A 22,684-nucleotide genomic window follows, 5' to 3' on the forward strand; every position below is an offset into this window, starting at 1 on the left:
ATCGTGGTTCCAGACGGGCAGCGGCAGTTGGTGAGAGCGAAACAGCTTTCCTTGGCAGACTGGAGTGAAGACTTGGACTTGCGAGTCGGTGAAGGCGGGGTGTCAGACGGAGCCGATTGGCAGACCTTAGCGATGTGGCCCCTTCTGGAACACTTCCTACAGATGGCGTCTCTGAATCGACACTTGGCACGGGAATGGTTCCCTCCGCAGCCGGCACATTCCGGTTGGCCCTTGGATTTCTGTTGGAATTTCCTGCGCTCCTGCTTTGTCTGGTGCACGTCATCGTCTTCACTGGAGGATGCCTCATCACTGCTGGCCTCTTCATGATGCACTGGAACTGGTTTCCTAGCAAGACGTGGGCTGCTGGACTTGCTGATCTCCTGGGCAGAGCGTTCAGCAGCTTCTGAGGCCACAGCCTCCTCAATGGCTTTCTGTAGCGTGAGGTCTGGCTTGGCGAGGAGACACTGTTGCAGATGGATGTCCCGGACCCTGCAGATGATTTGATTCATCAGGGCATCGTCTAAGTCTCAGAACTCGCAGTGCATGCAGCCTGTCGCAGGGCGGTGGTGTAGTTGTTGATTGACTCCCCCTCTGCCTGGTTCCGGTGATAGAACGCATGGCGGTCAGCAATCTTGGATGGCTTTGGTGCGTAGTGGTTGCGGAGCTTCTCTTGGATCATGTCCCACGGTGTTGCCTGGACTGCTTCAGGCGCAACCAATGCTCGGGCCGTCTCAAACACCTTAGGCCCACAGAGGCTGAGGAATAGGCCCCGCTTACGCTCCTGTGATACTTGCGTCAGCTCGTTGGCTTGGAAGTAGCAGTCAAACCGAGCGAGGTAGGAGTCCCATGATTCAGAGGCTGGCGCAAATGGCGGTAGAGGCACAAGTGAAGCCATGATTCCGATGCCGGCGTGAAGGGCGATGGATGGAACACCGTGCTCTAGCCAAAACAGTCAGCTCTGAATTGGTTCTGTTCAGTGATTTTGCTCAGTGATTCAGCTCTGCTCAGAGGTGGCTGCATCTGGCTGTGCTCTGATGTCCATCGATCCCACCTTCGTCGCCAGTGTTAAGTTGTGGGCGAACATAGCAGACGACACAGCGATTTCTCCAGAGCAGCTCTTTATTTGTAAGCTGAACAGAACTGAACAGCAAACAGCTCAGCCGGCCTGCTTTTATAGGCAGCCGGCTGTCAACATTGTAGCAACAACAACCCAGGGTTTCCCGCCTAAAATAACTGACGTGGACCTGAGGGAAAACTATCTACAGTATCCCCCTGCTGGCCCAGGGTGAGAACTTCAGTACATAACAACTATATCCTGACCTAGGGATCTTACATCTCAAATACTCTAACATGATCTCTACCAAACCCAGCCACAGAGATATGTGCAGGGAGGTTTGGCTCTGACTGTGGAAAACTGCTCACAATGGACCTCCCCATTACTTAGCAAGAGCCTGCCCTCACCCACATTCTTAATATAAAAAAAACCAGGCTCTCCACTGCCCCTACTACCTGTAGTGGAGGTGGCAAAATCTAATTCCAAGCCAGGAGTCAAGCTCATCAGCATCCCCATCTTAATGATGGTGTCCCCATCATTCATGTACCATCATCAAGATGGGAATGCTGGCAAGTTTGGGCATGCCATGTGGAGTGCCACGCAGCACCGCTTGTTAAACTCGTCCTGCTCAAGTCCCCACTAGAGCAGATGAGTGTGCCAGCCCTCAAAAGTCATTGAGGAAACATCTCCAAGCTATTAGTACACATCAAGGAGCTATGTTTAGTAGCTGTTCACAGGGCCGGCCTACCCATGAGACAGAGTGAAGCAGCTGCCTCAGGCAGCAAAAGCCTCCAATGTTTGCCACCCACTGCAAAGAGGCACCAGCATCAGAGCTGATTTCGTGTGAGATCTCACTAGAAATCAGTGGCCGATGCCTGAGCCACTTCTCCACCAGTGGCTGTGGATGGCAGGGAGGCAATGCCAGCGTGGGCAGTAGGGCAGAGCAGGGTGGCATTTCCTGTTTCTCATCAGGCAATAAAACAGGACACATTGCCCCAGCTATGCATTTTTTGATTGGTGCAGGGATGTGGAATCTGCAGTCCTCCAGGTGTCGCTGAGTTACAACTGCCATCATTTCCAGCCATTGGCCATGCTAGTTAGGGCTGATGGAAGTTGTCAGAGTCCAACAGCATCTGAAGGCTCCCATGTTCTTCATCCTTGAAGTAGAGAAAAGTGTTGCCTTGCTTGAAGGCCATAAAAATGTTCAATCAAACTCATTCATTTGTGCTGTTTGTCCAAACTGACTGTGTCTCATTGGCTCCCAGCTCTTCTATTACCTAAGCACTGTTAAAGGTAAAGAGTCCAGTTAATTAACCTAAGCACTGTTAATTAGGTCCAGTCGCGGCCGACTCTGGGGTAGCGGCGCTCATCTCGTTTTATTGGCCGAGGGAGCTGGCGTACAGCATGACTAAGCCGCTTCTGGTGAACCAGAGCAGCACACAGAAACGCCGTTTACCTTCCCGCCGGAGTGGTACCTATTTATCTACTTGCACTGGCATGCTTTCGAACTGCTAGGTTGGCAGGAGCAGGGACCGAGCAACGGGAGCTCACCCCGTTGCGGGGATTTGAACCGCCGACCTTCTGATCAGCAAGTCCTAGGCTCTGTGGTTTAACCCACAGCGCCACCCGTGACAATATGTAGCTTTCAGGTAAGACGGTTGCTTTTTAGAAAAGAGAGCTCATCATCACCTCTACATCACATCAGCACTACTTCCGCCCTTCTACTTGTGTCATCGGAGATTTTATTTTATTTTATTTTTAAGCAAGCTCACCATAAAAAGGAGGAAACAGACATTTATCACATGCCAGATGTTCTTTTGAAAACCTGCCACATAAACACTACTAAATTTAGCTCATCTCAGGTTGCATATCAATTCTGTAAGCGATAGGAATTAACTAGGTCACCTGAGGCTTCTAGCTTTATTTATAGGAAGGCTCTTGCAAATAATTTCCACAATGTGAATCATAACACAGGAATGATAACCTTGGTCACTTCCAGGCAACCTGTTTTATTCATCCTGATTTGTTTGCACAAAGTTTGTGGAGAGGTTAGGCAACAGATGCTGTTTATTGAGCACTGATTCTGATTTGGTTGTGGGGAAGTGAGATGACCTTGTGCCATGCAGCGATCTCACACTTTTCGATACATTTCCCCATCACTTTCCTTCTTGCAAAAAAAATCTGATTGGGGAGAGAAGCAGGATTGTTGAGCAACAGTATCACATCAACTTTAATTGTGCAACCTGTGATGGCCTGGGAATCTGATTCAGAAGCTGAACCTGAGGAGTCCCAGCCTGCACAGGAGTCCCCGCCTCCAGGGCCGGCTGAGCTGGAGCAGGGGCTTGAATCTGAAGGGCCCTCACCTGTGCCGGATCCTCAGGAGCAGACACCAGCTGAATCCGCTCTGGCTCCAGAGGTGATCAAGGACCCATTGCCTGCAGGTGCTCCTCTCCCAGCCCTGTCAGGGGAAAGTGAGGTTGCCTCTGGGTCCAGCAACCCTTCAGCCTCTCCTGAGCTGCAGAGGCTCGGGGCAGAGAGGCAGAGGGAACTGGGTTCTTTCAGGAGGAGTGCTCGCCTCCAGGCCAGGAGAGGCGGGTCACCTGTGGGCCGGGACAGCCCTACGCCCCAGAGGAGATAAAGGCAAGTCAGCCCGGTCCCAGGTTGCGGGAGCAACGTCATTGGAAACCTGTTTCTGCCAGCACCCAGACCTGTTCTTCCGGAGTTCCCGATCATGCCCGGCTTCTTGCTTTGGACCCCGCTTCGCCCTTGGTGGACAGTCTCCAGACCCTCAACCCAGGAGCGGACTCTGACCACGCCTCACAGTAACACCCCCCCCCCCGGGTCCAGCACACAACCTGAATTTGCTGGTATGTGATTGAATCCCACCCATAGGCACCAACTGTACAAGACTGAGGTGTCTTCAACCCCACCAAAACTCTACTGGGATGGGACTGAGCCCCCACCCCCACCTGGAGGGGCTGGGCCCTTGCAGCAGCAGGCCTCACTGGGCTCTCCACAGCTGTGGCAGGCCTTACAGTGTGATTCACAATGTGCATGACATCGTACACACATTATCCCCCAATGTTGGGTGGAACTCGGGCCCCACCTGAGCATAGTAGGAGACATACCAGCATAGATTCCCCATCTTGGCTCAGTTGTGCCCAGCCAGCCTGTGTGTGGGGAGCCTGCAAGGTGTGTGACATGTGTGTGCTAGTGTGCTCCACATGCATATGTATACCTACTTTCTGTGTCATGCTATTGTTGTGTGAGGCTGTGCAACTGCCAGAGAGTGTGTGGTGTGGATGCTTGTGACATGGGCCAGTTAGCTGCTGCAGTGAGCACTGCAATGGACACCACAAGCGCTCTGCGTTACGTATTCAGTTGTCTGTGTTTGCCTGAGCATGAGTCTAAAGTAAGGATTCTGAGCCCTTGGGTTCTAAATCAATACATGAAATCCAATCACAGAACACTTCAGGATTTGGGCTAATGCCATTGGCCCTTAAACTCTGAATTATGATTCGCAGCTTGGGAGTTTAGACAACCAATCATGTTGAGAGTGGCCCAGGCCTTCAGAAATGTATACTGTATAAGCAGTTGCTTTGCCCCTGTTGTTCAGTTCTGTTAGTTCAATAAAGTTTATTGTTGTTATCATGGTGTCTCGCTTCGTAAGAGCCCACATTCTTTTCACTCTGTCCCCTGTTTATTTGCATTCATGTTTATTTGCATTGGAGACTTTGAGGCACCTCCCATAAGCTCTCTCAGAGCAACTTCACTGTTTGTAGATACCCAATAAGGGCCTTTACGAACTTTCCCTTGCATGTGAACAGGTGGACCTCATTTCTATGGAAATGCTGGCTGAGCTGTTTTTTCTTGATTTCTTTTCTCTCTGCAGAAGCTGAGGCTAGGTCAGCTTCCCAGGGGCTCCTGCACACAGTTTGGATCTGGCATAATTTCTACCAGATTACTCTTAAAGGTAAAGGGACCCCTGACCATTAGGTCCAGTCGTGACCAACTCTGGGGTTGCGGCGCTCATCTCGCTTTATTGGCCAAGGGAGCCGGCGTACAGCTTCCGGGTCATGTGGCCAGCATGACTAAGCCACTTCTGGCGAACCAGAGCAGCGCACCGAAACGCCATTTACCTTCCCGCCGGAGCGGTACCTATTTATCTACTTGCACTTTGACATGCTTTCGAACTGCTAGGTTGGCAGGAGCAGGGACCGAGCAATGGGAGCTCACCCCGTTGCAGGGATTTGAACCGCCGACCTTCTGATCTGCAAGTCCTAGGCTCTGTGGTTTAACCCGCAGCGCCACCTGCATAGTTTACTCTTAAGGTGATGTAATTTACGCTGTATTGCCATATTTAGGATTGCCCCCTTATTTATTCAGTGGAAGAGCAAAATATTATGAGTGGAAGTTCAAAGCAGATACAACGCTTCCCTGAAAATCACTCAAAATGACAATTTTGCCAATGTATTATGGGCCCGCAAATAATAAAAAAAAATACAACAGATTATGGGAAATTAATGAACCATTTAAAAAGCTTTAGCACTCCCTCCTTTCTCCTCTCTCCCTCTCTCTCCCTGCAGCTGATAATAAAGAGGGCAATGAAGGGTGGGAATGCGCTTTGCACTATAATTTTAAAAACAATTATCCATGGGCACTAGCCAGAGATTAGGAAACTAATTTCCCTTTATTAGAGACTCTTCCTTTCCTCATTAAAGTGTTACAGCACAAAGAGAAGAAGTGGGTATTGACAAATGAAAGACTGAAGTAAGACCAGGGTGAACTGTAGAAGTTTTTTTTGGGGGGGCAAGCCCAGATCAAGAGGGTGAGGAGCAGGTGGGGGCATGTGTCCCAGGTGGCAGGTTAAGCGGGTGGCAAAAACCACCCTGTCCTGATGATGTCCCCTACCTCTGCTGCCACCACCAAGAAACATCTCTCTCCCCTTCATGTCTGCTGCTGCCACCATCATGAAAAAGAAATCTGCGCAGCCTTCTTTCTCTTGTTCCACTCTACGAAGTCTTATTATGTGGCACAACAGGCTGTAAGTAACCTCTGAGAAATTCAGATTTCCCACATCACCCTGCCAACAAAGGTCCGTATAGTTAAAGCTATGGTTTTCCCAGTAGTGATGTATGGAAGCGAGAGCTGGACCATAAAGAAGGCTGATCGCCAAAGAATTGATGCTTTTGAATTCTGGTGCTGGAGGAGACTCTTGAGAGTCCCATGGACTGCAAGAAGATCAAACCACTCCATTCTTCAGGAAATCAGCCCTGAGTGCTCACTGGAAGGACAGATCCTGAAGCTGAGGCTCCAATACTTTGGCCACCTCATGAGAAGAGAAGACTCCCTGAAAAAGACCCTGATGTTGGGAAAGATGGAGGGCATAAGGAGAAGGGGATGACAGAGGACAAGATGGTGGGACAGTGTTCTTGAAGCTACCAGCATGAGTTTGACCAAACTGCGGGAGGCAGTGGAAGACAGGAGTGCCTGGCGTGCTCTGGTCCAGGGGGTCACGAAGAGTTGGACACGACTAAACGACTGAACAACAACAACAACTGACTACAGTCTTGGGGAAAGCCGGGTAAATGGTACAGTGGTGCCTCTCAAGACGAAAATAATCCGTTCCGCGAGTCTCTTCGTCTAGCGTTTTTTTCGTCTTGCGAAGCATCCCTATTAGCGGCTTAGCGGATTAGCGCTATTAGCGGCTTAGCGGCTATTAGCGGCTTAGGGGCTAAGCGGCTATTAGCGGCTTAGTGGCTTAGAAAAAGGGGGGGAAAGGGAAAAAACTCGCAAGACATCTTCGTCGTGCGAAGCAAGCCCATAGGGAAATTCGTCTTGCGAAGCGCCTCGAAAAACAGAAAACCCTTTCGTCCAGTGGGTTTTTCGTCTTGCGAGGCATTTGTCTTGCGGGGCACCACTGTATAAGAATGCTTTAGCTGTGTGGTATAAATGTGCCCCCACTCTCTCCTCTTCAGATCTTCATTGCATCATAGCAGTACCTGCAGCTAGTTCTCACCTCATGGTGTCACCAAATCTATTTCATTTGCATGTAGATATGGATTCCAGCTGCACAACTTGTCTTTCTACAAGGTTCTACCAGCGTGGAGCTAGCAAGATTGCTCTGATTCAAAGAGCGGCCTAGGTCTGATGAACTGGACAACCTGGTTGTATGGAACACATTTTCATACACAGTCTCATTTAAAAAAAAAATAATTATTAGGGTGGCTCTCGTCATCAAAAGGAGCAAGTTGTCTGCCTTGTGCGAAGAAGCATTCTGATACCTGGGTTGCGGAAAGTTTCCCTAGAGGGGAACAGCTTCACAGGACAATTCTGTGAAAGTTCCCTCTAGATGTTTGGCAAACCTCTCCTGGAAAGACTAATGTTTGATGCAACCTGTCTGTGAAAATTAATGAGCAAATGCTTAGATTTTATTTCATCAGAACTGAGAGATGATGGCGTCTGCCACAAGAGAAGGACTATTGGATTGATTCGGCATAAACGCCACCGTGTGAGGAAATAATATTCTTACCAGCTGCAAAAAAAAAAAAAAGGAGAGTCACACAAATCTCACACAGAAGTATATTATTGTTCACTCCAACTCGCCTGTGGAAATAACTCAGAGGATGTGAAAGAAAGAAGGATAACAGGTGGACTCAAAAAAGGAACTTTGGGAAAGTCAAGGCAGTAGAAACATAAGATGATTGGACCCCACTGAACTTGAAGCATGGGAAGCCCCAACAAAAATTTATAATTCGGCAAAATATTTGGATTTTATGATATGTATTTGTATTATTTGGAATATTTAATGTGATTTGATTGGATGGTTAAAATGGAAAACTTAATAAAAATTATTATTATTTTTAAAAAAAGTTCCCTCTAGATGCATAACCAAAATGTATTTTAGGCTGTACTCTCCATGAACAAAATAGAGTTTGGCGGTGTCTGTGGAAATAAAGCACCATCTGAACCCTGCTATTTTCCAGCGTGCTGTTCCTAACAGGAAGCATACTTTAGAAATCCATCATGTTTTTAATTAAGGATTATTTTATTTTTTAAAGGTGGGGCATTATTTTCTTTTGAGTGTAATGCTATCGTGCTGATCGTGTAATTCCTAGAACAAAGCTGAGCCGTGTGGCGGCTCTGAGGCAATCCCACAAAGATAACAGAACTTGCATTTCACAGAGAAACCTCCCAGGGTAACTGCTCAGATTAAAAAAATTAAAAAAATAAAAATTAACTGTTTACTGAATGGATAAGCTTGCCTCGTGCTGTGGCAGCCCATTGATCTGACAGGTATTGGCTCTCCGTGGTCTCAGGCAGAGGCAGTTATTTGACTGGTTACCTGAAATTACAGTGGTACCTCAGGTTAAGTACTTAATTCATTCCGGAGGTCCGTTCTTAACTTGAAACTGTTCTTAACCTGAAGCACCACTTTAGCTCATGGGGCCTCCTGCTGCCGCCGCGTCGCCGGAGCACGATTTCTGTTCTCATCCTGAAACAAAGTTCTCAACCCGAGGTAATATTTCTGGGTTAGTGGAGTCTGTAACCTGAAGCGTATGTAACCTGAAGCGTATGTAACCCGAGGTACCACTGTATTTAACAGGACAGGCAAGGGATTGAACTGGAGTCATTAAGCTGTTGTTTCTACTCATCAGCAGGGTTATCTTGTATAGAAGAAAAAGGACAGGTCCAATTAACATGCAGTTACAATTAGCAGATGAATCAGAAAAATGTTTAGATTGCAAAATACTGGCCAAAGGTCATTAAGGTGGCCACGTGTTCCACTTTACAGAGAACAGTCCTCTGTTTGAAGTGATGTCAAAGGACAGCCCTCTGTTCTCAGGGTGGGAGGTGGGAATTAGTCTGTGGGTCATACACCTTTCTGGGCAACCTTCAGAGTAGGGGCACAAGCCAATTGCGGTCATGTTCAGAGGGAAAAAGCAGACATGTAAATTTGACCTCTGTACAATTTCATCGATCACTGCAGATGGTGAAAGCAGTCATGAAATTAAAGGACGACTGCTCCTTGGGAGAAAGGCGATGGCAAACCTAGACAGCATCTTAAAAAGCAGAGACTTCACCTTGCCAACAAAGGTCCGTATAGTTAAAGCCATGGTTTTCCCAGTAGTGATGTATGGAAGTGAGAGCTGGACCATAAAGAAGGCTGATCACCAAAGAATTGATGCTTTTGAATTATGGTGCTGGAGGAGACTCTTGAGAGTCCCACGGACTGCAAGAAGATCAAACCTATCCATTCTGAAGGAAATTAGCCCTGAGTGCTCACTGGAAGGACAGATTGTGAAGCTGGGGCTCCAATACTTTGGCCACCTCATGAGAAGAGAAGACTCCCTGGAAAAGACCCTGACGTTGGGAAAGATGGGGAGGGCACAAGGAGAAGGGGACGACAAAGGACGAGATGGTTGGACAGTGTTCTCGAAGCTACAAACATGAGTCTGACCAAACTGCGGGAGGCAGTGGAAGACAGGAGTGCCTGGCGTGCTCTGGTCCATGGGGTCACGAAGAGTTGGACACAACTAAACGACTAAAAAACAACAATAATTTCATCAGATACAAAACTGATCTTCCAGAGATCATAGAATCATAGAATTGTAGAGTTGGAAGGGAACTTGGGGGTCATCTAGTCCACACACACACACACACCTGCAATGCACAAATATGCAGGTGTCCCTTACGGGGATTGAATCTGCAACCATGGCATTACCAGCACCAAGCTCTAACCAGCTGAGCTATCCTGTTAAGGGTAAACTCTATTGCAGTGGCTGGGAATTGCCTTACCAAAAAAAAGTGTTCTGTAGGCACCTAAACTTCCTCACACTGAGTGCCTGTGATTTTGGCTGGTAAGTGATTCCAGAGAGCTGGAGCTGCAACACTAAAAGCCCAGTTTCTAGTACAGACTGAACACACCTCTAGGGCATATGGTGCCCCATCTGAGGAGCACAGTTGCCAGGCAGGGATATAGAAGGGAAGGCTATTGTGGGATTGGCTCAACACTTTAGAAGCAGTTAAACATTCATATTTGTGCAACTGCAGTCCCCTTCATCTTAAAGGAACTATACAAATGAAAACCATAGAATTTCTCTGTTACCGTGCCACAGTGTTGCCTTTTGATTAACATGCTTTGTACACATGGGTGGGAAAAGCATGTGGGAAAATTAAGGCAGGAAAGGTGGCAAGACTTCTTAAGGAACTATCTTAAAACATCTTCTTTTGACTCTGGAGCAAGCATGCTTGTTGAAACACCCTCTGCCAAGAAATCTCTTTGATTTGCCTTTGCTTTCTTTGATCTTTGATGGATTGCGACTTACACCAGTCAGCGTTCGGTAATGTAATACAACCACGAGATTCCCTGTAGGCCAGGCCTGTGTGCACCAGAGTCATTTTTCAAGGCAAAAACAATGCAGAGGGGTGGAGATGCAGGAAATAAAGTTGCAAGGGAATCTACCTGCTCTTTATCTTATAGGCTGGGGTTGGTTGGTCTGCCTTAAAACTGCCTTGGAAAGGTAGCTTACATCACAGATTATGGACTAAGAAATGAACCACTTTGGTATAAAATAAGAGAAATCATACCTGAGAAAACAAATATTTTCACCCATTGGTTATTTGAAATGAGTTGTGTCACCCTCTACCCCACTTTGAGAAATATCAACCTTCATTTGAGCATCCTACAACTGGTTTGTTTCATCCTCCCAACTCTCTATATTTTGGCCTTGGATTTCACTTTAGTAGCAGCACTCCTTGAGAAATTACACTAATTTTCACCAGCAGTCCTTTTGATTTAACTGTAAAATTCCTATGGATTTTTGCATGAGCAGAACCTTCAACATTTCCTCAAATTTACCTTGGGGAGAAATTTGGTGGCAGCCCAAAAACAGTTGTATTATTGCATTCTTTACTTTGTGCTATTAAAAAAAATATCATGCATATATAACTGACTATGGTCTTGTAGGTCCACCTGTCCTTATGGTTCCCATGTGTCAAACTTTCTTAATACTGCAAGTTTAAATGTTGTCTAGTTTAAATAAAAAAGGGAAAAAAAAACACACACATTTTTTGCATTAAATTGGCTAGTTCATACGTATAGATGCAAATCTGGAAATAATCCCTATAATTTAAACAGAAATTTAACCCTTCTCCCCATAAGGGGAAAGACTAGCCTGGCAACATCTATACCTGCTCAGTTTGCTGCCCATGTGCTGCTGTAGAAGAGCATTTTAAAGTGCCTTTGTTCTCCCTTTCTTATGATGCTTTTGAGTCCAGGTCTGGACTCAGAAGTCCTTCAAAGAGAGGACTATTTCAAAACAGAGGACTATCCTTTGACAGTTCTTCAAAGCAGAAACATGGCTCCCTTACCAAAGCAACAATGCATTCCTTTTTCTAGCCAAAGTCCTTTCTAAACAACTGAGCTTTGTATAAAAACCTGAAAGCTAAAGCTAGGAGGAAGCTAAGAATCTTAGAATCTTAGAACTGTATAGCTGGAAGGGACCACGAGGGCCATCTAGTCCAATTCCCCTGCAATGCAGGAATCTTTTGCCCAACGTGGTCCTCGAACTCATGACTCTTTAAGTCTCATGCTCTACCTACGGGACCGCCTCTCCTGGTATGCCCCGCGGAGGACCTTAAAGTATAACAACACTTTGGACGTCCCGAGCCTCAAGGAGGTTAGATTGGTTTCAACCAGGGCCAGGGCCTTTTCAGCACTGGCCCCGACGTGGTGGAACGCTCTGTCACAAGAGACTAGGGCCCTTATTGGACTTGACAACTTTCCGCAGGGCCTGCAAAACAGAGCTGTTCCGCCTGGCCTTTGGTTTGGACTTGGTCTGACCCTTATGTTTCCCTCCCGTTATGGTCTTGATTTATCAGCTACTTTAAAATGAGGCTGCATTTTAAATTGCATTTTAACCTGTATTTTAAATTGGGTTTACCCCACACACACACACACACTTTCCTCCCTATTATGTTTTTACTGTGATTTTATTGGTGTTAGCCGCCCTGAGCCCAGCTCTGGCTGGGGAGGGCGGGGTATAGATAAAATAATAATAATAATAATAATAATAATAATAATTATTATTATTATTATTATTATTATTATTATTATTATTATTACCAGCTGAACTGGCATCTTGGAGGAGGTTGTCCTATGGAAACAGCTCAACCACACAGAAAGCCTTCCTTTGTGCAATACAGGTGACGGCCATACTTCCCGAATGGAGGGGTCTTGGAGCAGGTAAGGTGAGCATACTAGAAAAGGGAGAGGTCTATGCTATGCTTGCTCTACGGGATGAAAGGCTTCAAAAGGTAAAACCTAGTATTTTGAAACGGGTCCAAAAGCTTGTCACAGCCTATGCAATTGGTTTGGAACAGGCTGAAGAGGTTCTCATCTGCACCCAACAACAAGTGGGTAGTTATGGTTAACGGTTACCCAAATGCAGTGTGGGTCATGGTATCCTGCATTAAACAAAAGCACACCTGCCTGTTGCATTGACTTTTTCGTGAATCATGGCTAATGAAAGCTGTATAAAAGGTGAAAGCGAACCACCGAACGTTTTCCCTTCAGGAGTGAGAATAAATATGCCCATTGCAATCTGCACTGATAGTGCAATCAGACGTCTCTCGCCATCACCACTCCCACCAGACACATCTTCCTGCCCCCTGCTTTCTAAAGAAAGACATTGATGATAATAATTGGCTAGGTTCTTATGCATCTTCAAAATAAAATGCATTTTGTTGCTGACGAGGGTTGCTAAATAGCAAGACCCCGCAGAGATCAGTATCCATTATGTTAGATTCGAACCTCTCTTCTAAAACATTGGCAACCAATGATCGTTCTGATCCCTTTCATCTGGATGTCTACAGATAATGTGCCCGTGAAGATTTCAGAATGGAAAAGTGATGAGAGAAAAACTCAGCCTCTCAGGATTAATCATCTAACATGCTAATTGAGGATAGAAAACTCGGTGGCTCTACCATTAGACAGAGTGAGGCAACCACTTCAGGCGGTGGGTGGGGGAGCAAGGTGGAGTGGTGGTAAGATGTTGGAGGACCAATCTGTGTGCTCCACACAGTCTGCCCTTAGTTACAATGGAGGGTCCTGTCCAATGATCAGTGTAGAAGTTAAAGCCAGCTACCAATCAAGTTCATTTCTGTACGTCATGGAAGGGTGCCATTTTGTCCTTTGTCTCAAGTGGCAAAATGTCTTGGGCCAGCCCTGAGACAACAAGTACCCACCTGAAAGTGGCTGAGTGCCAGGTTCAGTCAGCTTTCGAATTAGCAGCCCCTTGGCCCCCAGCAAGGGTGAATAGGATGTTTTCTACATAATGATTTAAATGTTGGAAAGACAGGACACCCTATGCAGAACTGGTTCATATGTGGCGGGCAAGTTGACAGGTGCAAAATTATTGGGGATAAATTAAACTGGCTACTTCTCAATTCTGCATTGATATTGTTCAATGCAATTGAAGAAAATAGTCCCAATATTTTGAAATCCCATTTGTCAGCTAATCAATACCTGTAGAATGCTTTGGGACTTGCTATTGGGGAAACCCAACTTTGCCAATGATCTGAGTGTAGTTATTGAAATCTCTGAAACCGGCAGAAATGGACATGCTGATGCCATCTATAGAAGATATGGATTTTATTTTATTAATTAATGAACCTTTCATTATTTACTGGAAGGTCCATTACGACCCTACAAGCCTGGAGAGAAATTTGTTCCTATGTTGCATCTGCTTGGTTTCTTATTTTTAACAATGAAAAGGAAAGTTGCTGCTCGGAATTGCAATGCTGTTGAGTGTTGACATGGTCGTCATGACAATGCAGTTTCAAATGGAACCAACTCTTTGTGATGGAGGCTGCAACATTCTAATGTTGCTCTTTTACTGTCTGGGATTAGACTGTTGGCAGAAGCATCTTTGGGTTACTCCTGATGGTGGATCCTGCTGGTGCCAACTTTCGCCCTTGTTTGCCTGTGACTGAATCAACACTACTGTCACAGCAGCTAAGAAAGAGTTCAGAGTAAGTGTTGATCACCAAGCCACACACAGGGTGTTTGTTTTAAGTGGGGAGGAATAGACCAGTGGAGTTTAATGTTTATTGGTTTAGGCTTTGAGGCTCTTAGTTCATCCTGGCCCCTTTGGTATGGCCCAGGTGAGGAGCACTAACTTCCCCTGGTCCCTCTCTCCCCATGACCTTAAATGGATTTCTGCTCTTCCATCTCCTTTGCAGTATGTTGAAAAGGAACGTCCATTCTTCCGCATTTTGGCATTGATGGAAAATTCTATATTTTATTCATTTTCATCTGTAGAAGTAATTTTATGGTGCCTTTTAAGGCATAGCCTTCCCAAAGTGGCTCACGCAAGATGAGCATAAACTATAAAAAATAACAAAATTAAGAACAGTCCCTATGGATAGCCTTAGCCTCCACATATATTTATTCCCCTTTTAAACCATCCAACTTGGCAAACACCACTCCATCTTGTGACAGTGAATTCTACAGTTTAACCCATTTAACAGTTTAATTCTACAGTTTACTCAGGACCAGCCCAAGACACTGTGGCACCTGAGGTGAACCCCAAAATGGCTCCCGTCCCCCCTGACCGACAAGGAAGAGTAAGTAAAGATCTACATCAGTAATATGGGGAAAATAAAGATCTACATCTGAATTGGTTACCCCTGTGGATTCTGCCACCTGAGGAGATCGCCTCACCTTGCCTCATGAGTGAGCTGGCCCCTGTATACACTATGGGATGAAGCATTTCCTGATTTTCCCAGCATTCAGGTTCAGCAGATGATCCTAGGTCCTAGTACAGTTTTGAGAAAGAAACTTCTCCTTATCCACTTCCTTCATACCAAGCACAATCCAATTCATTCACATCTATCATGTCACAATGTATTTCCCTTTCTCCTAAACTAAAAAGCCCAAAACACTGTAATGTTTCCTTACAGGGGAGCTTCTCCAGCCCCTTAATCATTTTAACTGCCCCTTTTCAAGCTCGGCAATCTCTTTTTTTCAAGCCAGGCAGCCAGAACTGGACACAGCACTCCAAGTGCAGTCACATTTCTATAAAAGCATCATGATATTGGAAGTTTTCTGTTCCATCTGTTTCCAAATGACCCCCAATATGAAATCCACCTCCCTTCCCCACAGCTACTCCAGTAGTTTGAACTGAATGTAGTCAGTGCCTACACCATAAAATCATTTCCCAACAAGTATTTCGGGTGACTTATTAAGTGAGTATTGATGTAAAGAGAGTGATTTGAGAAGTGCAAATACCATGCTAACGAAAAAGGACCAGAGACAGGCAATCACAGTTAAAACAAATCCTTCCAATCATACATTTTAAAATTTATATTCTCTACAGAGAGCAAGTGATTGAGCCAAGAAGACAGCTCCCTCTCACTAACCAGAAATAAGGGAGCAGCACCCCAGGCCATAATTAAAACTTCAAATTAGAGAATGATAATTCATTAATGGTATTGTAAAAGAGAACATGAATACAACAATGGTCTTAAAGTATGCTGGGCTCACCTGCTGTAAAAGAAATGGGGTCAGGCAATAAAATGCATTAGTACACTCCTTTAACTATATACCATTAAAGAGCTGAGCCTGATTTAGATCACAGAAAGGTTCTTTATCCTGTAATGTATTTTACTGCAAAGCAACGGTTGCGTTCCACTAAGTATGATTTAATACAGCCCTCAAAAAAAATCAATATAAATCCTTTGTTCATACACATCTCGGGCTGTTACCTCTTATGCGTGTCAGGTAATCAAGCATAGAATCGCAGGCAGGAGGGCTTTAGGTAAGCATCCACGCTTACTTTATTTGAAATATTTATATACCACCCTTCAGTGGTACTGGTTCCAGGAGAGCTCACACAATTAGAGTATCAAAACAATAAAAGAGAGTTTGGTCAGAAAGACACTTGCACATGTACGAGAATTCTAGGAGATTCAAATATTGCCCAGTAACTGAACAGACCTAACTGTAATTAAATATCCCTGGAAAGAATTAGCAAATTAATTGAGCAATGAGGGGAAGGATAGAACAGACCAGCCAAAGTTGTACCATGCCACTGCTTGAATTATGCCTTTTATCACATCTTTTAAAGGGGGAAAGTATCCCTTTAGGTTGCGATGAAGAAGAAAAAGCAAAGCCAGTTGCAAGCTGCATTGTTTGATGCCTCTGCAAACAATTAATTATCACAGCCAAGTACATAAAACTACAGATTTGTATTAATTTTTTAATCGGTGACTTTATTTATTTATTTATTTATTTATTTATTTATTTATTTATTTATGTAAAGCTCTCTGATTGTGCTACATCACTCCAGAAGTGTTCAGTTTCTGAAGATGTGCAGTAATAATACGTAGTTTACATATGGTACAAGACAGAGAACAACTCTTGCAACCACTGATGTCATTGACACGTATTACACCAAGTTGTAAAATACATGATGGGGTGGAAACAACCCTTGTATCAGTGGCTTGGACATTGCAATGCTGGAAAAGATTACATTTCCCTGCAGCTTAGATGTTGGACTGGGGAAGAAAGTTTTGATTCCATGGAATGACAGAGGGCTAAGTGGGGTTTTTTTGTTTGTCTTGTCTTCTGTCTATGAAAGTTCACAGCACAGTAAAATATGCTATTAAGATCCTTGAGAACTGATAGATTTGCTGCCAAAGGTATTTGGAATGTGCACAATGAAACTGTTTATAAAGGCAGTTAAAAATATAGTGCTGCAAATTTGTTAATCATGGTTGTGCACAATACTGAAGGCTTGCAGACCTGTACAAACATCTGGGGAAGTTTGGTTCAGAAAATGAACAGTAGTCTACTGCCACCAGCTGGTCTGTATGTAAAAAATGCTGGTAAAATACTCCCTTCGAGGAATAAAATAAGCACAGCAACGTTCAGAGAAAAGTGATCCACACCACTAAAACTTATTTTTCCATTAGGCTAGGATGTATAAAATACTACCATGCTTTCTCCATGTTTGTTGTGGAAGACCACAAGCACATTTCCCTCGTGAGATTTTTGGATGATCCAAGGAAGCTAAATCCAACTACTGTACTTGTGCTTTTAAATAGTTAATCGAAATTATGCAAATCCCAGTTTTCTCCCTTTGGAAAAAAATGCTCATTTTCAGAGCTGCTCAGCTGCTGTTTGTCCATTTTACACACACGCACACACACAAAAAAACTTATGGAAAGTGTTATGTACTGAGTTGAATAGGATCCAAACTGCAGCAGTCTGATTGGTCCTAGAACAATAGGATCCAAAAGGCAGCAGTCTGATTGGTCCTAGAACAATGCAGCAGTATGATTGGTTGGCAGGAACCAACCAATCATGCTCCAGATAGATGTGAATCCACAACCTGATTGGCTTACAGTAGAATTCCGGAATTAGCCAATCATGTGCGGCCCATTGTGTAAATAATGTATATAAAGCAGATACTTTGAGGGGACTTTCATTCATTCCTCCTCACCACTATGAGCTGAATAAAGAGCATGAAATCACTTTGCGACTCTGAGTATATTTCAGAAAGCATTCAGTTTTACCAGAGCAATGAGCAGGGGAGAGTAAGAGCAACAGCCAAAGGCATTGAGAAACTGACAACGAGTTCCTCTGAGTTTGACAATTGCAACATAATACAGGGCAGGGGGGTGATGAGGGAATTTTGCAGTGCTGAAAAGTAGTTTTCATCGCCACATTTCCTTAGAGGGGAGGGGTCGGGCCAAAAAAGAAAATGCAACACTAGATTTGATGACAAGTTGCAGTTATTTTAAAGGTAAAGGTAAAGGTACCCCTGCCCGTACGGGCCAGTCTTGACAGACTCTGGGGTTGTGCGCCCATCTCACTTAAGAGGCCAGGGGCCAGCGCTGTCCGGAGACACTTCCGGGTCACGTGGCCAGCGTGACATCGCTGCTCTGGCCAGAGCCAGAGCCGCACACGGAAACGCCGTTTACCTTCCCGCTGGTAAGCGGTCCCTATTTATCTACTTGCACCCGGAGGTGCTTTCGAACTGCTAGGTTGGCAGGCGCTGGGACCGAGCAGCGGGAGCGCACCCCGCCGCGGGGATTCGAACCGCCGACCTTTCGATCGGCAAGCCCTAGGCGCTGAGGCTTTAACCCACAGCGCCACCTGCGTCCTGCAGTTATTTTAGTAGTGCTTAAAAACATCCTAAGGTTAAGTCTTCATAAATATTCAGCCACTTGACAAACTAATCAAAGCAGCTGTGGGCGTCTCTGCTGCTCCTACACTTAGGAAGAAATCCCGCAAAATTTACCCAGGCTTGTTTAGTCAGCAATCAGTTAGAAAGACGATCCACGTAGGATTAAGCGCTTTAAACATGTTTTCCTGAATTTCTCCCACTGAAATAAGAAGCAACCTTGCACGACCATTAACTTTGGCCAGGAGGCGTTTTCTCCCCGTTACTAAATTCGGTTCGCTAAGGAAAGCTTCTGTTTCACAAGAAACTCAAATGGCGCCCAAAACTACATCAGTAAATAAACTAAAAACCGACTCTCTCTCTCAAAAAAAACCTCTCCCCCCAACCCCCCCCACGGAACACCCATCATGGCGGACCAACGGCCGACATTTCCATCTTTTTGCGTTCTCCTGACCTTCCTCCCATGGGCCCTTTCGGCCAGGCCCGCCTTTTCCGGCCAGAACGCCGCGTTTGTTTGGATGGAGGGCGGAAGTGCTGGCGCCGTCCGGGAATTTTAAATCCTTGGCTGCCTCCGGGACGCCGTTGCTCTCGGCTCGGACGCCATAGGCGGCTGAGGGCTTTTGCGGCTGCTGTGATTTTAACCTGGTAAGTAATGCGAGCTAAGTCGCTATGCAGCTCGAGGGGCCTTTTATCGCAGGCTTCGATAAAAGGCGAGCCGGCAGACTGACCTTCCTTTACCTGCTAGTGAGGGAAATTAAAATTATTATTTTTTTTTTTAAAAAAATAATAATTTTAAAAAGCAAATTAAAAAATAATTAAAAAGTGAGGGGAAAATATCGTATTTTATTGACGCGCGTTTTAACCCAAAACGCTCAGCGAGTCAGTGCCTCTGGCTGTTTACCAGAAGGACCCCTGCATTGCAAGGGGTTATCGGTTTTTTTTTTTAAAAAAATAATTTTTTATTAGTTTTCCAATTTTAAGACAAGTCAACAGCAACATGCAAACATCAACAAATACAAACAAACATACAAATATAATTTCTTAACCTCATTTTCATAAACCTCCTTTCTCGGACTTCCCCATACCTCACCCATTTTGCATCCTTATTTTACAGTTTTTCAGCAACCCTTTTTGCCAATTAAATTTAAACTTGTTATCTTTCTCAATTTCACCTTAAATCATCAAACAATTTCAGCTGTAATTCTGCGTCTTCCTTCCCCTTGACATTTTAGCACTCCTGCAAGGGGTTATTGTTGTTGTTATTATTATTGTTATTATTATTATTACCAGTGATCCCCCCCCCAAAAAAAAAAACTGTTTAGGGGCACTCTCATTTTGACTCAAGAAAATCACCATTTTGCAGTTCGAATCGGGAAAAATAAATACAGTAAAAGGACAAAGATTCACAAAATGTTTAGGGGTATGCGTACCCCCAGGAAAAAAAAGCACTGATTGCTACTGTGTGTGTGTATATATATATATACGCACACACACAGTATATATATATATTTATACCCCACCTTTTCCCCTGACAGGAACTCACTTTTTTATTACATTTATCTACAATGGTACCTTGGGTTAAGAACTTAATTCGTTCTGGAGGTCCGTTCTTAACCTGAAGTACCACTTTAGCTAATGGGGGTCTCCTGCTGCTGCCACCGCAAGGTTCTTAACCCAAGGTATATATTTCTGGGTTAGTGGAGTCTGTAACCTGAAGCATCTGTAACCTGAGGTAGCACTGTACCACCTTTATCTTTCAAAGATCTCAAAGTGGTGTACATGGTTGTCCCCATTTCGTCCTCAAACAACAACCCCGTGAGGTAGGTCATGCTAAGAGATGGTGACTGGCCCAAGGCTTCAAGGCAGAGTACAGATGAAACAAGAACAACTAATGAGGCATATGGCAGGACAGTGCCTACACTTTACAGCAGATTGGTGTGTTGTTGCCCCCCCCTTGAGTTTTTTTTAATTATTCATTTCATTTCTATAACGCCTTATATTTAAAGGGGGGAGATCTCAGAATAGTTTACAACACATTAAAACATTAAATGAAACAATCCAGAATAGAACAGATTCCACGCTTTAAGGGAAATATTTCAGATCCTTCTCTAAGTGACATTTTGCTTTCTCCATATTTATTTACCTTCTTAATTTATATAGCTGCCCCATAGCAGAAGTGCTCAAGGAAGCCAGTGTGGTGTAGTGGTTAGAGTGTTGGACTAGGACCTGGGAAATTAGGGTTCAAATCCCCACTCAATCATGGAGCTTGCATCACAAGAACATGTGATGTCATTGTTAAAACAGCTGCACTGGGTGCTAATCTGCTACTGAGCTAGGTTCATGGTTTTTGTATTTATTTACGAAGCCCTGAACAACTTGAATCCAGGATACCTCGGGGATTGCCTGGACCCTTATATTCCTGCTTGGTCACTGATATCATCTGCAGGAGTATCTTTGGTTGTTCCCCAAGTTGGTGAGGTTCCATTGCTGCTAAGGAGCCAATGTAAAATATGGGCTATAAAATATGGGTGACTCAGATCTTCAGTTAGGTGATGCTTTTTATGCTCTCTGTGCAAACTTGTAGAGAAATGTAAAGTATGAGTCTCAAAGAAGCAGAAAGCAATTGAACATGAATTCTTGTATCTGTACAGTGGTACCTCGGGATGCGAACGGGATCCGTTCTGGAGCCCCGTTCGCACCCTGAACAGAACGTAAGACGCGTCTGCGCATTCACGGGTCACGTTTTACCACTTCCGCGCATGCGCGTGACGTCATTTTTGACTGCCCGAGCGGCGAAACCCAGAAGTAATGCGCTCCGTTACTTCTGGGTCACCACGGAGTGCAACCCGAAAATACTTATCCTGAAGCGTATTTATCCCGAGGTATGACTGTATTGGGGATTTAATTGTGAGATCTGGGGTTCAAGAATCTGTGCAGGGACAGGGAGTGAGATCACACCCTTTTGCACATTGATCTGTATGTATATGTGCAGGTTTGATGTATGTGAATGCAGGGTAGAGATAATTTGGGTGGGGGAGACTAGACATACCGTATTTTTCGCTCTATAAGACGCACCAGACCATGAGACGCACCTAGTTTTTGGAAGAGGAAAACAAGAAAAAAAAATATTCTGAATCTCAGAATCCAGAACAATAGGGATTGCTGTGCAGCGAAAGCAGCGATCCCTCTTGCTGTTCTGGCTTCTGGGATAGCTGTGCAGCCTGCATTCGCTCCATAAGACGCACACACATTTCCCCTTACTTTTTAGGAGGGAAAAAGTGAGTCTTATAGAGCAAAAAATACGGTAAATGCCAAGGACAGCGATAGCACATGTGATCCTGCTTCTCCCCATTCCTATGATGCCTTCATTTGGCTTGTGCATATCACTTATAGGGGGTGAAATAGATTAGGCCAAATATGTGCCATTTGTATCCCCCTTTGATGAGAGGTAGGAGATAGGAAGGTACATTTATCCTCTGTATCACTCGTTCAGCATTTAGAGGTTGGCAGCACTGCTGGAAGAAATGGATCAGGCAATACAGTTGACCTTCCTTGGAAGGCAGACAATAACTGTTGCAGCCTAATGTAAACAATGCAAAACTAGCATGCCATTCTTACTTCGCTTTTCTGAGTATAACCAATTCAAAGATGTAGATATCTGGCTCATAGTGTGGGATATTCTGAAGAAAAAAAGGAAGACAGCAAAAGCTTTCTTTTGAAGCATCAGGCTGTGGTGTGCTGGAGGAGTGAGGCTTGGTGATGGTGACCAAGGGTATATTGTGATGTCACTGGGAAATGAGCAGGACTAGGCCTTATGACAGGGGTGGTCTAACAAGGAGTAGGGCTCTCCAGATGTGTTGGACTACAACTCCCATCAACCCCAGCCAGCATTGTCAATGGCTGGGGATGGTGGGAGTTATAGTTCGTCCACAGCTGGAGGGCACTACATTACTTACCCCACCTAATGAGCTAGTTTTGCCCATTTCAAGCAGGCAGTATTGCCTGCTGTGCTGACTTTGATTTGACAGATCAAGAAGAGATTTGACAGGGAGGTCTGGTCCAGTCAGGAAGACGCAGAGGCCTTGTTTCCATCCTCAACGGTAATCATCTGGTTTTCCCTTCTTCTCCCCCGCCCCCACCCTGCCACTTCTTTTTTTAGTGATGAGTTTTCACAAAGATTGACTAAAGTATTTATTAGGTATATCTTGCATGTTTTTTTTTAAAAAAACCATAATGTGTTAGTAATATATTCAAGTATTTAAAAGTGCTTGTAGAATTTACCCTAAAGTCAGTTTAGATGAAAGGTATAGTTCTTATTTCTTTTTTTAAAAAAATTAAAAATATAAATAAGTACAGTGGTGCCCCGCAAGACGAACGCCTCGCAAGATGGAAAACCCGCTAGACGAAAGGGTTTTCCGTTTTGGAGGCGCTTCGCAAA

At 44.7% G+C, this 22,684-nt stretch overlaps 1 protein-coding gene and 1 long non-coding RNA gene across 4 annotated transcripts in view; one reads left to right on the forward strand and one right to left on the reverse strand.

Annotated features, from left to right (window-relative positions):
* LOC307206633 overlaps positions 1–22,043 on the reverse strand; it is a 40,012-nt gene extending 17,969 nt beyond the window's left edge. The window contains exon 1 of the long non-coding RNA XR_013834439.1: positions 21,865–22,043. This is a non-coding gene — a long non-coding RNA (uncharacterized lncRNA). The remainder of the gene's footprint in view (positions 1–21,864) is intronic.
* The window catches only part of MELK (maternal embryonic leucine zipper kinase), a 37,167-nt gene continuing 28,478 nt past the window's right edge, over positions 13,996–22,684 (forward strand). Inside the window, exon 1 of one of the 3 annotated variants that reach the window (XM_079959377.1) lies at positions 13,996–14,089. In XM_079959377.1, the coding sequence (XP_079815503.1) occupies positions 14,001–14,089 (89 nt within the window). In that variant the 5' untranslated portion in view covers positions 13,996–14,000. Of the gene's footprint in view, positions 14,090–18,740; positions 18,892–22,102; positions 22,347–22,684 lie in introns of those variants that run through there. The other 2 variants (XM_079959376.1, XM_079959378.1) reach the window with 2 other exon arrangements.

Source organism: Podarcis cretensis (genome assembly GCF_951804945.1).
Source record: "Podarcis cretensis genome assembly, chromosome: 17".
Classification (NCBI taxonomy): Eukaryota; Metazoa; Chordata; class Lepidosauria; order Squamata; family Lacertidae; genus Podarcis; species Podarcis cretensis.